Source organism: Poeciliopsis prolifica, unplaced genomic scaffold (genome assembly GCF_027474105.1).
Source record: "Poeciliopsis prolifica strain line A6 unplaced genomic scaffold, Auburn_PproV2 SCAFFOLD004, whole genome shotgun sequence".
In the NCBI taxonomy this organism is placed as follows: domain Eukaryota; kingdom Metazoa; phylum Chordata; class Actinopteri; order Cyprinodontiformes; family Poeciliidae; genus Poeciliopsis; species Poeciliopsis prolifica.
Genome location: NW_026562379.1, coordinates 9,813,713 through 9,827,806, shown reverse-complemented (window position 1 = coordinate 9,827,806; position 14,094 = coordinate 9,813,713). Strand labels below are relative to the sequence as shown.

The 14,094-nt window shown below is 36.4% G+C and overlaps 1 protein-coding gene across 2 annotated transcripts in view; it reads right to left on the bottom strand.

The window, feature by feature from the left end:
• lsamp (limbic system associated membrane protein) overlaps positions 1-14,094 on the bottom strand; it is a 660,642-nt gene that overhangs the window by 42,598 nt on the left and 603,950 nt on the right. For both annotated transcript variants that reach the window (XM_055029076.1, XM_055029075.1), the window contains one exon: positions 4,907-5,032. In XM_055029076.1, coding sequence (XP_054885051.1) covers positions 4,907-5,032 — 126 coding nt within the window. The remainder of the gene's footprint in view (positions 1-4,906; positions 5,033-14,094) is intronic.

Genomic DNA, 14,094 nt, shown 5'->3' with positions numbered 1-14,094 from the left:
TGTCATATCAGTTCCTGCTGCCTGCAGTTTCGAAACAATAATTATGTATTGGCAGACTTCAACAAAACACAGATTTTATAGTCTAGAGTCAAATCTAGCTCAGTAAAATGTAAGCAATCGATTGTCAGAGTTCGTGTCTCGGTGACAAACGTATTTGGTGGAGCCCAGTTATGCATCTATTTTAATCACCACAAAAAGCAATTCCTGATTAGATTTCCAACCAGCTCGGTGCAAGCTAGTTTGTCATTAAGAAACCAAACACATCAGTTTTAATCTAATTAGCTGTATGATAACCAACAGAAATAGTCAGCAGCATCAGTGAAAAAGTGGAGCAGGGTTAAAATGCAGCTTGGATGCATTGTAGAAACAGATGACAGCAGTAATGAACATGGAAACCTTGAGAATTACTGCTAAAACTGTGCAGTAAATAAATCCTAAAATGAAATGTCAGCTGAAACGGTTAGCATCATTTGTCACTCATGTAATTTAATCCTAAAGGAGTACATCAGGTTTTCCTCATGAATTTTTACCATCAAGATTTCTAACCAGACAAACTATGGAGATGACAAACTTTGGAATAATTTAGAATTAATATATAATATTTAATCTGGTCTGATAAATTGATTTTGCATCATAAAAAAAGCAACACCGCTTTAAGAGAGTTTACGTGTAGATCCAGAAATTATTTGCTTGTAGATTGTGCTAAACCATTTTGAATCTGTCAAGACCATGCCAGTCACTGCATATTTTGCAATTCCTCATTCGTACTAACTGTGGAGACCTAAAGAGGATTTTAATGGAAAAGTCAGACATGTCTGGCTGATGAACATCTCTCAGCTGCCGCCATTACTCCAAAGGACTTGTCTCATGTGGCCTGAAGATAATTTTCTTGTTGAGTGAGCCTGGGTGCTCAGGCATTTCTATGCTCTGCTGATATCCTTGAGTTCTTAAGGATTTTCAAATTAATTGATTTTGACTCTTTAGGGACACATAAGAGCAAAAACACTGTAGGAAATAGCCAAGAGTTCAGTGGGACTGTATAGCATGAGGGTTTGTTCTGTTCTTGTGTTTGTATGCCACCTAATTTTCTCGAAGATCTATTCAAATTCATTTGCGAATAAAGTCATCAGTCTGCATCTCCATATTTATGCAATCATACTCATGAGAGCTTCTGCCAGACTTCTAGCATGAGAGTAGTTGCTTTGATATTTTTTTTTATTGAATAAAATCAAAAATGGTAATAATGTTGTTTTGTTCTCTTAATGTTTTACCTTATTCTCATTGGCAAGGGCACATGGTGTAAGCAACAGGGAATATGAACAAATGAGTAGTTATAGGTTCAGTGTAATGAGGTGTAAGCTCTAACAATGACCTTGTAGCATTTTTTTATTTGTGTAATGATGTCATTTATGTAACAGTTTAAAATAAGTATGGTGTCTATGCTATTATTGCAAGCAGTTCAAAAGGAAAACGCTTGTGCAGGCACGCTGGTATGAGATTAAAAACTCGATTCTTATCCTTGTGACACAGTTGAGTGTTTGCTTTGTGTCTCCTTGGTGTATGAAAATAGATTTAAACATTGCCTTTTTCATTCAACTGTTTTATGAATTTTACAACATAGTGCACATAATTATCTGCCTCAAGGTGTACCTTGAGGCAGATTATTTTGGAAATTTTGTTGAAGAATTCAACGTTGGGAGTTTCACAGTTCAGAGACTCCACATGTGCTGGGCATAAAGATATGGCCCAAACTATGATCTTTGGTGATATGCTCCAAATCTTTTAGGTCAAAAGGTCCGCTGGCCATTATTCTAATCCTTCATACTCCACAGATTATCTATCAGATTAGAGTCAGGAGTCGGACTGGGCCACTCAAGTCACAAGGACCATTTAGGTAAAATAAAGTTTACTTGAAACGTATATCTTCCAGCTACATGAATGATGTTCACCTTAAATGTAACCTCCACTACAACAGAGTAACACATATTTTTTCCAGTATAATTTTTTTAAATAATTTGTTTTTGCATAATAACCATATTTTTTCCAGTATAATTTTTTTAAAATAATTTGTTTTTGCATAATAACCTTTCAACAAACAATTGTTTATCTTTGATTTGCAAAATGTTAAAACATATACTTTGGTATGATAGCAAAGGTGAAAAGATCCGCGTAAGTGTGAAAACAGCTTTAGAGAGCAGAACAAAGGCTTAAATTGTACTCCACATACTAGCTTGACTCTTCAATTTGACTGGCAGTTTGTTTCCTGTGAACATCTGGGGTCCTTGCTAAAAGTTGAGAAGCTTGGAAGCTAAGCACAGCAGTGTGAAGGGGCGAGCCTGCCATCTGCCAGACACTATTATCTCTCCCTGCACACACTCATGAGCTGCATCAGACTTAAGGTTTCTGCAGAGAAACACTCCCATAAAACAGCAGCCAAAATAATAACAGTGTCAGTGTTTTCAAATTAAGTGCTGCTCTCATCTCAGGAAGCCATATGTGGCATGCAGACATATAGTGCAGGTTTCAATCCTGCCTGTACATTGACCGTTTTTTTTTTCCCCCACTCCCTCTTCTTGTTTAAAATATGTCTTTCTCAATAACACAAGGAGAAACCAAATAAAAAAATATAAAAAAGCAACGTTATGAAAACAGAATTTGAAATGGCAAATAAAAGCAGACTGTTGTAGCTAAGATATTACCTTTTCTGTACCTCGATAGATATTTTCATCTATTCGTCCAAACAAAATACCATCAGTGTATACAGAGGTGTTTCAACACCTTTATTAGAAATCTGAACTATTCTCTGTTTTGACTTTATAGGCAATAAAAAAAGTTTTCCACTTCCACTGCACTTCAGAGAAGCTTGCAGACTGTCTGATCCATAAGGCATGTAAAATTAGGGAGAACAAATTGGCCTTCTTTAATGCCTATATGGAAAAGAGGCCAATACACCTTTCCAATTTATTCAGGCTCCAGGTGCAGAAAACAGATGTGGTCAGTGAAACATGTCTGGAGTACTGACATGGAGACGAGGCAAATGATAAAGAGAGATGAGTAGAGAATGGCTTTCCATCAGCACAAATCTCTCATCAAATCTGGGATTTCATCAACTCTACAATCTTCATCCATCACTCTCCGAGCTTATCAGGGACCTGAGACATGCATTGTTTCTCTGAAAAAGCGCTACATCCCGAAATCAAAATACTGCTAACATCTGAGAAAACTAAAACATCTTTTAAAAGTGTCCATCCACTTGGAGTCTTCGGGTTGTAATTGCTGTTGTAAATAATGGCAAGATCATTACAATTTGGCCAGGATTTGGAAAAAGGAAAGCAATTATTTTAATTTCAAAGTGAAAACAAAACATGTCACTTCATAAATATCAAAAAAGATGACAGGAGTGATTGCTTAAATATATACCGCATGTGACATTAGATGCATCACTGGGTGCCCTGAGTCGGACTGGATACGTCTCACTCAGGCTGGCACATCTGGTCAATCAACTTTTCCGAACAAGCTCAAGTTTTGTCAGGTGGCTTCGGGATCAATCTTTTTTTATGTTCACCATAAGAATGTAATAAGAATCAGATCTGGTCTTTGAACTGGGAGCACCTCAGTGTCCTACTTTATCTCTTTCTGAGTTGCTTTGCTGTTTATGTGGGGTCACTGTCTTGTTAAAAATCATATATCCTACTGACAGACAAATCAGACCATTCTCTTTGGCAATATTTTCTGTTTTCCCAGTCCCTGCAGCATAGAAGTACAACCAGAGCATGATTCTGCCACTGCCAGGCTTCATGGTGGACAGAGTTTTTGTTGATGATGTCTGCTTGTTGGTATTTGTTGTGCGATTGAGCTGCACGGCTTCAGAAAAAATAAACAACTATGACAATGTTGGTGAAAGAAAACATTGTCCAACATGTTGTATTCATTAATATCTTCTGCTTATACAGAGTCAGATGGGGGGCAGCAGCCTGAGGAAAGAAGCCCAGATTTCCCAGCCACTTGGACCAGCTCCTTTGGAGGAATCCCCAGGCATTCCCCAGCCAGCCAAGAAATGTAGTTCCTTCAGTGTGTATTTATGCATGGTTTAATTCCACTACAGTTCATGGTTCACAGACGACTCCATGACTTCCAGCAACGATTTTCACAACAGCCTTGTTGGGAAAAGGGACAAAAATCTCTAAAAATTTTTAACTAGACAAACGTGAGCATTTGACTGTACAACTCCCCAATCATACCAGTTGCCAGACACCAAGGGAGTGCTGAGTTTTTGCAAAGTAATGTAAATTTTTGTTAATCCCACATTGGTAGCTGATCAGATTTGGGGTCAATTCTTTTGAAACATTGAGGACAATTTGCTCACATTCCAATGACCATATCTGATTTTTTATTTCTGTATTTGACATTATTAGAAAGCTTAGAATCCACATTTTCAAAATCTGTATATAATTCAAAATGCCCCAGGGGAGACTTGCTTTCAATTTTGTTGTGGCTAGTCACAAATTAACCTGATGTTTTGGAAAGTTGAGCTTTGACAGTTTTATTTGCTACAGTCAGGCCTGTTGAACTACAAAAATAAAATAAATAAATAAAATTAATGACAACATAAAGTAGGCTAAAAGATCTCAAGAAGCAGCATTTAAGTTTATATTTACTCAAGTTATCCTTGTCTATTTATCTGAAACATTTCATTGAAGGAATAAAATAGAAGAAGTCTTACCGCTTCCCATGGTGAAATCTATATTTCTAGATTTAGATACAGTATTTCAAACTGTGTTTGCGTATTTGGGGTGAAGTAAGAAACTGAACATTAACAGTATACAATGACAAAATCTGTCTCACAACCTGTGAGATGCTTGGACAAAATAACCAAAATAATGAGCAATGTTTGCATGTTTCTTACCTGAGGGGTTGAGCAGCCGCCAGGTGATTAGAGGGTCCGGCCTGCCACTTGCCAAACAGCTGAGTGTCACATTACTGCCCTCATTTACAATGATGTCTTCTGACACCTTGTAGATTGTAGCTGGAACTGTGGACACAAGAGAGTTGATGTGTGATTGCACTGAAGCTAGAGTATAAATAATCTCATGAATGTTTCACATAACTCAGAATACATTTTCACATAAGGCAAGTAATGATATAAAATAGGGATGACAATGAAAAGAATGTATTGCTCTTGAGAGGTTAGGTGGGTTTATAGAAAACTTTTCCAGTTAAATTTTGCCTTTAGAGGTTGTTACAAATAATGTGTTGAAAACAAAGATCTCAATAAGCATTTAATCTTCTGCCCTGGAGCCCTAGCTCAAATAGACAGATTGGTTCTTTTGTCCTGTGGGAGATCCTACAGTTGTTTACTGCTGATTTTGAGTCAAACATATCTTGAGAAGGCGAGCTTTAATGCATGATTCATAATGTATAGGTTAAAGGTTGAGTTTACCTTCCTTTTTGTATTCAGGGGTGTCTGATTATTATTCTCCTTTGCAATCTCTGTTTACTCTGGCCTCCCAGTCCTGTCACTTTTAATGAAATAAAACATAAATAAGTAAAAAATAAAGCTTCAAAATGAGAGATTTGGGAGGAGAAACGAGCTCTGACATATTCTGAGCATAGAAGTGATAAAGCAAGTCATCAGCTAGCATGTAATCAATCATGACTGATGCAAAGGGCATTCATCAAGAGTTTCAGAACTCTAAAGTGGCATAGATGAATAATGGTAAAGCAGAAATGCAGCCAGAAATAATGATGAACAACGGTGGATATAATGAAGTTCATTCATGTTTGATTTAGATCAAATAAAATACCTTTTATTCATAATCTAAAACATTGATTATGGAACTACTTGAGGTTTTACTTCGCAACATTGAATGAGTTTGAAAATCTAAACTATTTTTTTCTGATCTGAGCCCATCTTTACAGGCTAAAACTTGCCTGTCCTTCAGTGTGACCTCATAATATCAGAAAACAAAGCAATACCCATGTGCAGTCTAGTCTGAATGCAGGTTTGCCTTTCATACTAATATTGACAGTGAAAATATTTCACTGCAGTGGTCATGCAGCCCATTATTTCCAAGATTAAAATAGTATTTGCTTTATGGATTCTGGGAATTACAGAAAAATTCACCAAAGTTATATCATAAACTCCAATGCTGGGTGTATGCTGTTCAGACTGAAGTTAGGTGGCATGGAAGCAAAGAAAAAAAAAAAAAAAACAGCCCTTTGTTTTACGCTTTGCATTGAGAATTGAACCAGGACCTTTTCATTCTATCATTTTGACAGATGCGGTCAAAAGCATTCGATCATAATCTACTTTTAAGTGTCATTTTTAAAAATAATTACAATGACATTTAACTGCATATACTTTTCACTCAGTTTAATCAATGTTCAACAAGCTGAACATTGAGTTCACATAACTCAAATTGACAATTAGAAGTCAGCAAGACTCTCTGGAAGAGGCGCAGCAGACCCGCTCCAAACACTCTGTAACTGTCTGAGACACACAGAGTTCATTGTCCAGGACAGAGATGATAATTAGATGGGATTTATTTTTATTGATCGATTTTATTGGTGTTTGAAAAGAGACTTTAGTTCATTATAGAATATTGGAATACAAGTTTGTATTTAAGCATTAAGCTATTGAAAGCAATAAACAAGGTTTACAATTTCACCAAAGAATTGATGAAATCAATAGACATGTTTTATTGTATCCAGTGTTGTATATGGAGCATAAATTTTGTTATTCTAATTTTATTGTTTCCAATAAATAGACCTTAAAGAAATGTTATCTGTAATTTACTGTATGACCGTTTTCATTCCTGCACATTGGTTTGATATTCTCATAACAAGTTGCTTCCTGGTAAGAAAACCAGATTTTTGTGCTGAAAGTGAGATTGTAACAAGGAAGACAAACATGAGCAATGCACTCTTCACCATCAGAGCAGGCCAGTCACATGTGGCAGGCATGAGTGGATACTCGAAAGCTTCCACAATGAGTATTCTCTTTGTTGCTCTGTTTGCCCTAAATTAAGATTCCCATTGGAGAGCAGGACCGCTCAAACTGCTGAATAAAATGTGATAGGAGTCATCATTGAAGTGTCCTTGTATCCTTTAACTTGTTTGCAGTCTGATGTTTTACAAAATACTGTATATGATTTTAAAGTCACTTAGGATGGTCTCTGATCACTATTTTCAGATATTTATGAGCAGCTCTCAACCTTCAACTAACTCTCCATAGTGAAGGTAATGTTCGGTCATAGGGCTGTATAGAATTGCAAATACATGTCGCTGCTTTATGAAATCGGTTTCACTTTTTCAATATTTACAGTATGTATGGCCATGGATAGATGGAACTTCAAACCTTGTTTGATCAAGCAAATGAATCACAGGACTAATTTCATAGTTGAGCCCCCGATTTTTTTTCCATTATGGAAATAAAATCCTACAGCATGTATTAAGGTTTTGAGAGTTCTAAATTGGATTTTAAGCCATTTTGATTATCACTGAAGGCTACCATTGCACCATTGTACTTTTCTTGTTTAGAAAAAAATTGCAAGAAAAACTTTGCAAGAAACAGATCTTCTATTTTACACTGCATGAACCACTAAATGGGGTAAAGGAAGTACTTTGCAAGACAGGCTTTGGAGACTGCCAGTGTAGCAGTTTTTTGAGTCTTCAATATCCCCATTTATTACCATCTGCCAATGCCAAGGACGAAGACAAAGAGTGCTGCTTTTGACTCATTCTGCAGATAAGACACACAATGCCACTTCTGACGTACATCATCAGGAGCCTGAAGTATACAGGAAAAGAATAATGTTGACCCTTTCCCTATTTGACACCAGCTGTTTGAGGTTCATATTTTAGTTCATCAGGGCCAGTGCCTCTCTCCACAAGGAGATTAGTCCCTTTTGTTGCTCAAGAAATAGACAACATGCTGTCAAAAATTTGGTTTCAGGGTGCCACATTAATTTAGTCTAGGCTTCACTTTAAGCTGGAAAGAATTTTCTTCAAGGTACAATTTCTTTAAGACAGGCATTTCAGGTTTAATTTTGCCTCTTTGGAAATGTCTAAAAAATCTTCTTTGTCAAAAAGCCTGTGCTGGTGTGTATTTCTTTCTGACACTCGTGACAAAATATTTTGTAAAAACAGAAAATTTATTTTTAAAGTAGTTTATTCTGCCTCTACAAGCAGCAATAGAAATGTTTCAACTATTGAAATCCAAGTTGTTTCAACTAGGCTCTTTATAAGACTTATGAACAAAATATTGCATGTTATTGTTGATTGGTTTTAGTTTTGCTGTAAATCTGAGGACTACTAAAGCTGCTTCTAGTAGGTCACCTAATTGTGAAGGGTTATCCTTTGCCAGTTCCTTTGCTGGATGTAGCTCTTGTCACTAGTAAAACTTTCTCTCTCACCCCGTCCTGTGGGAATACTCTTAAATAAAGGCCATCAATGCAAAAAATGGATGGTGATAAATACATGTCAACCATAGAATAAATAACACTGCAAAAAACAAAAACAAAAAAAACAACAACTTGATGCTATGGCATAAAATCATCTTCTAACTTGACCATAACATTGAACATACAAGAAGAGCTAACATCAACACATTTCCATGTGTTATTTAGCCCAGTCAAACTCATGAGCCGTAAATTAATGAAAAACCTGTGTCACAAAAATTGAAGATCGCAGTTCATAGTTGTTCTAAACTCAAAAAGCATAAGATATTTGGGTGTTTTGCAGCTCTTTTGCAGAAATGAACCAAAGGAAAGTTCAGACAACAGATATATATATATAATACATGTCTCTGTGAACTATTGACACCAAGAGGTTGGGAGCTGAATTCAAATGCATTCACATTTTTTATATGCAAAATATCTTGAAAGCAATTTAATCCTTCCCCTCTACAATTATATGCTGCTTTCTAAGACTGGAAATCCTAATTTAGTATTGAGAAGTTAATGATTGTAGTCTTTTTCCTGATGTCTCCAAATCAACATCAATAGCACTGCGTGAACAGCACACATTTAAAATCTATGCTGAAAGCTTTCAATGATATGGCGCAAAACAGTCATTTGTGAGCAATGTATCATGTGGGAATTGTTGTTTTCTAAATCTGATAGTGTTGAACTCATTGCTCATTCCTTCATATTGACCGTATTTTCAAAGAAACGGTTTTTCAATCTCTGATTCCCCAGCAAGGGTATTATTGGAGCTTTATCTCAGCACAACAACACTAACAGCTTTTTCCCATCCACCATCCCTCCATCTCTCTGTCTCTCTCACTCACACACACAACGCCCCGCTGGAAACCATCTGCCTAATACCAACTGACAGGGCAGTCACAATCATGCCACGCAGCATCTTCACCGAAGTCATACGGAGTTATTGCTGTAGTCAAATGACCTAGCAGAAATGAAGATGTGCTTTCCAGATGTGGCAAAATGAAACAAGGGTTGCTGAGGAGGGGGCCTCTGCACAGAAGTGACAAAGTACCAAATTGCCAATTGTTTTTTATGTGTATATTTTATTTATTTTCATCTATAAATCAGCTGCTGGGGTCTTGGTGGGGAAAACTGATGAGTGGGAGGTGTGACTGGCAAATAAATCTTCAGAAGCTGATAAAATAAATGGATCGGGAGGAGATACGACAGCTCATGCTGCGATTATCCTGTCGCATATAAAAATGGGGAAGGAGGGACAGAAGTGTGGGCGAGAAACGAAGACGGAGAAGACATGAGAAAAGCATAACAATGGGGAAAAAAAGAAGGGTGAATGACATTTCAACTCGTGCGGCCGTACAGCGCCTGGTGTTCAGCTGTCGGCAGTGACAGGGGGCGGGTGAGGGCGTGATCATAGGTCAGCCTTCAAGGAATATCTGTGGAAAGGGCAGCTAGCTGAAAAGCACTTCTCCGCCAAAATTGCAGGAAAGATGGCGTGCACAGTTTGCAAAAGTTTTACCAATGAAATGAGTGATATAAGATATTTAATATTCCAATAACTGTTTGTTCTTTTCAGACTCTTACTTTAGAGAATTAATATTCTTGTTTATCATAATTCAACCCACCCAGCACACACAGCATCATCTATATTCAAATACAAGTCATAGTCCGCGGTGGGAGATTTCCCTTCTTTATGGCAAGTTTCCCAACCACAACAATAACAAAAAAATACCAAAGGAAAAAGCAAGGAAACCACCAACAACAAATAATATTTTTTTGATAAAAAAGACAGTCCTCAGACAGAAACAGAAAATTAATTAATCTCAGATGAAAACATTTTTAAAAATATAGAGTGACCTTCATTTCAACTGCTATTTCAAACTTCAAAGACAGTGATATAGTGCACACATATAGAAAGAAAGAGTAATTAGAGAAAAACGTGTTCATGTCTGCAGGTTTATGTCCTTATCACAGTATATTGAGCAGACAGGAAGAGAGAAAATGAAAGAAAAAGAACCTCAGGCAGTTTCTGACTCCAAGTGACAAGCTTTTCCTAAAGAGAATAAGTGTCTCTCAGGGAATTCAGAAAAAAAGACACTTTCTTTACTGTCTGGATAATTAGAGAATGGACAACTGCAGAAAAAAGGCCAAAACAGTCACCATGTAAACGATAGTTAAATAGAAATGTGCTAATTATGTTTTAGTCAGTATCAGTATGTAATTCTGTTCATGTACAGTGACAATTGTTTAAAAAGGAGCAGAAAAATATTTTACATCTGTGTCATTTCAGTATTTTGTTGAAGACAAATATGATTAGAGTTGGAAAATTTCAAAAAGATGAGGACAAGGCTACGGACATCATTAAAAGAAAACAACTCTATCGAGCATTTACCAAGAATTCATGAGCATCGCTTCAAGGTCAAATGAAGTAAATAATTTCCAAACTGATCAAGCTCTTTAATAACACTTTATAAGAACAAAAACAAATTTAACCAAAGTGCTATACACGGACAGAACATTAGAAGATATGGAACAGACATTAAAAAACGACAAAAAACAGAGTAAGAAATTGGAAAGAGGTTTCATGTTTTCTCTCAATAGACATCAAGGAGCAGGAAGAGAGAGAGAGAGAGAGAGAGAGAGAAAAAAGAGGTCCAAGTATGAAACCATGACAAACCCCAAAGGAAAGTCTTCAATATTCCCACTAAAAACTTGTCATAAGATCAATACAATATTCATATCAAAAGAGACAGGAAGTAAGTGTGGATGTATTCCAAAAACACTTACAATGCAAAGATCCTCAGTAGATGTGAGATGCAGGTTTACAACCACAGAAACCACATGTGTCTAGATTTACCCTGAGACAAAACCACTCATATTTCAGGTATTGCTGGAATAACTTAGAAGCTATTTGAAAGGATCTTCACCCTGTGCTGAAGCAGGGGAGACTGTCCTGCTGAGACCCCATTCGGGGAAATCAAATGTCACTTCAGTGACATCTGAACCTCATTGGGGAGTAAGTACAGCATTCTGTCAGATGATTAAAATGTATTGATATGGGACATTTTGCAATTCAATTGTTGAAATCAAATAAACATATGTGAATTTATGCTCCTAGCAAAACTCAAATTAAAGGGTGAGACAATTCATTTGGCAAAATAGTGTATGTGGACCAGAGGGAAACTGTATAGGAATAGTTTCATTATAACAGACTATCACAGCTGTGACAGGCAGCAGGTCTGTTTGAGAGAAAATCCAGGGTTTCTACTCCTGGTTCATCCGTGTCTGGGAACAAAGATGAGAAGCAAAGGTGGTCCGACTTCTAGTCCCCTTAAGTCCAGGTGAATAGAAATCACACAAAAAAATTACTTTGGCTTGCAGATGCTATGCAAAAGAGACTTCCCTGCTGAGTTTGAATAAACCACAAGAAATGATCTTTGGCAGATCTTTTGCCCTTACCTACTTGGGGGAATTGTCAGCAGCTGATAAAACCCGTTTAAAAATCAGATGCTGAGGCATAATTCAAAATAAGGTTTATCAAGTCAGTAGTTTGACTTGATCGTGGTCCATAAGGTGTTTGTCAATAAAATTATAAAATATAGTTACAACCTTTAGAGCATAGCATTGCAGAGGAATAACAGCATTTACACTAAAGATATGCTCTTCAGGACCATAAAACATTTAACTTGGAACTGCTTATGCCCTACATCTAAATTTAGACTTCTAAGTTCTCCTATGATGTTTGTCTCCTTTTCTGAACTCATTTTGTATGGAATAACAACTTATATTTTCTAATATAGCAAAAAAAAATCAAAATAAAAAAATAATGCACCAGTATTCTTGTCAGGTTAATCTCAAATAAAAACATCTATAAATTAGGCTCTGAACAGAAGCAGGGAAGACAGAGAAAAGCAAAATGAGCCTTTGCTCACCTGTAGTCTGTCACATTGCTTTATGTTCAAGCTGAACTGTTCATTACAATGCACAGATTACGGTGCCAAACTCTACTTTCTTGTTTAGCAGACATACAAGAAAGAAGAAAACAACAAGACAACCTTAGGATTTGCTAAATTCACCCCATACTCACTAGCTTTATGGACATAAAATAGGAAGCAGAATCCAAAATGAAAACTTTTCATGTTTCTTTGATACTGCCACAGTTTCATTTATTTTAACATTAAGGACATTATTGTACTGCACAACAATAATAGATTTATAAAGATTGAGGTGTGCATATCATTATGGATGTTTTGTATTTTCCCCCCTATATGAGCTTATTTTTTTGCCTTGCCTAACATTTACCCCCCACCGCCTCTCTGTGTGACATTTGGGGGCGGGATATGGAAGCCACTGCATAAGAGGCATATGATTATGCTCAGCTAATTTGAGACCATTAGAGGATAATCAGGAGAAAGCACTTGCAGCATTTTCTTTTTTTTTTTTTTGCTTTTGGCTTTTAGTGCTTCGAAGCATTAGCACCAATTACCTCCTTTCCATAAAGAAAGTCAGCTCAACCAGGGCTGCCGTTGTCAAAACTAAGAGACTGAATCACATCGTTTTAAATAAGCACCTGCTGTGATTTAATGTCGCTGTGTGTTTCTGTCTACTTCCTCAGTAAGCTTGTTTTTAGCCCTTTTGTGTGTTTACAATATGGCACCTTAAACACACAAGGTAATATGTTATTGTAAAAGGTGAAAAAAACATAAAAAACAATAATTAAGTGGCTTAAACCATTCATGTTGATTAAAGTAGAAAACAAAACAAGTAGGGGAAGCACACAGAATACATGCATATGAAGACTTCAGTAAAATGGTTGAAAAAGAAACCCTAAGCTAAAAAATGCTTACAGAACACAGTAAACATTTTACTTACAATGTAAAAAGAATGTTTCACCAACTAACCATTCTCCTTCCATCACTGCATATTTAACTTACATTTCAGTGGTATAGACCCTTTGCTGCTTGAGCTTACATTACTCCGGCACTGCCTTTTCACTCCACTGATACAATCACATCTGTCATTTAATCTCAAAATTTCAACATAGATATCAAACTTTATTCAAGTGAAAGTTTACAAAAAAGTAAATAAATTAGCAATTTAGAAACTATCCAGGACAAACATAATTTAGATTGACGCTAAGTGACGCTAAGCACTATATAAAAAAAAAAAAAAAAATTGTTGCAATATTAGGACATTAGCAGAACTGTAGCCATCACTGTCCTAAGCTATTTCTTTACTTATGCTGTTCTACGGATGCTGGAGGACACACTGACCACATCCTCACTTTTCTTCTTTCTTCAACTCTCCATTATTCACTGTTAACTTATTAACTTTATATTTTCTCTCCATTTTTATTTTCTTTCCATAGTGGTTACATCTGGTCTAGTATTCTGTTTTGCTGTAATATCTTCTTGAAAGGGGGCATCAGCTGAGTTACAGCTGTCAACAACTAAACATTCTCCTTCTGCTATGACTTTTTCTATTTACTTAAAATAGAAAATAAAACACTGAATTAACTCTGACATGTGACTGTTAAAAAAAGCATGATAATGCTACCACCATGTCTGACATGGTGGTAGCAGCATCAGTCCAAGGTAAAATCTAATTTTGGACACATCTGACCTACATGTTGCCTTTCCCAGGATTGAAGTTT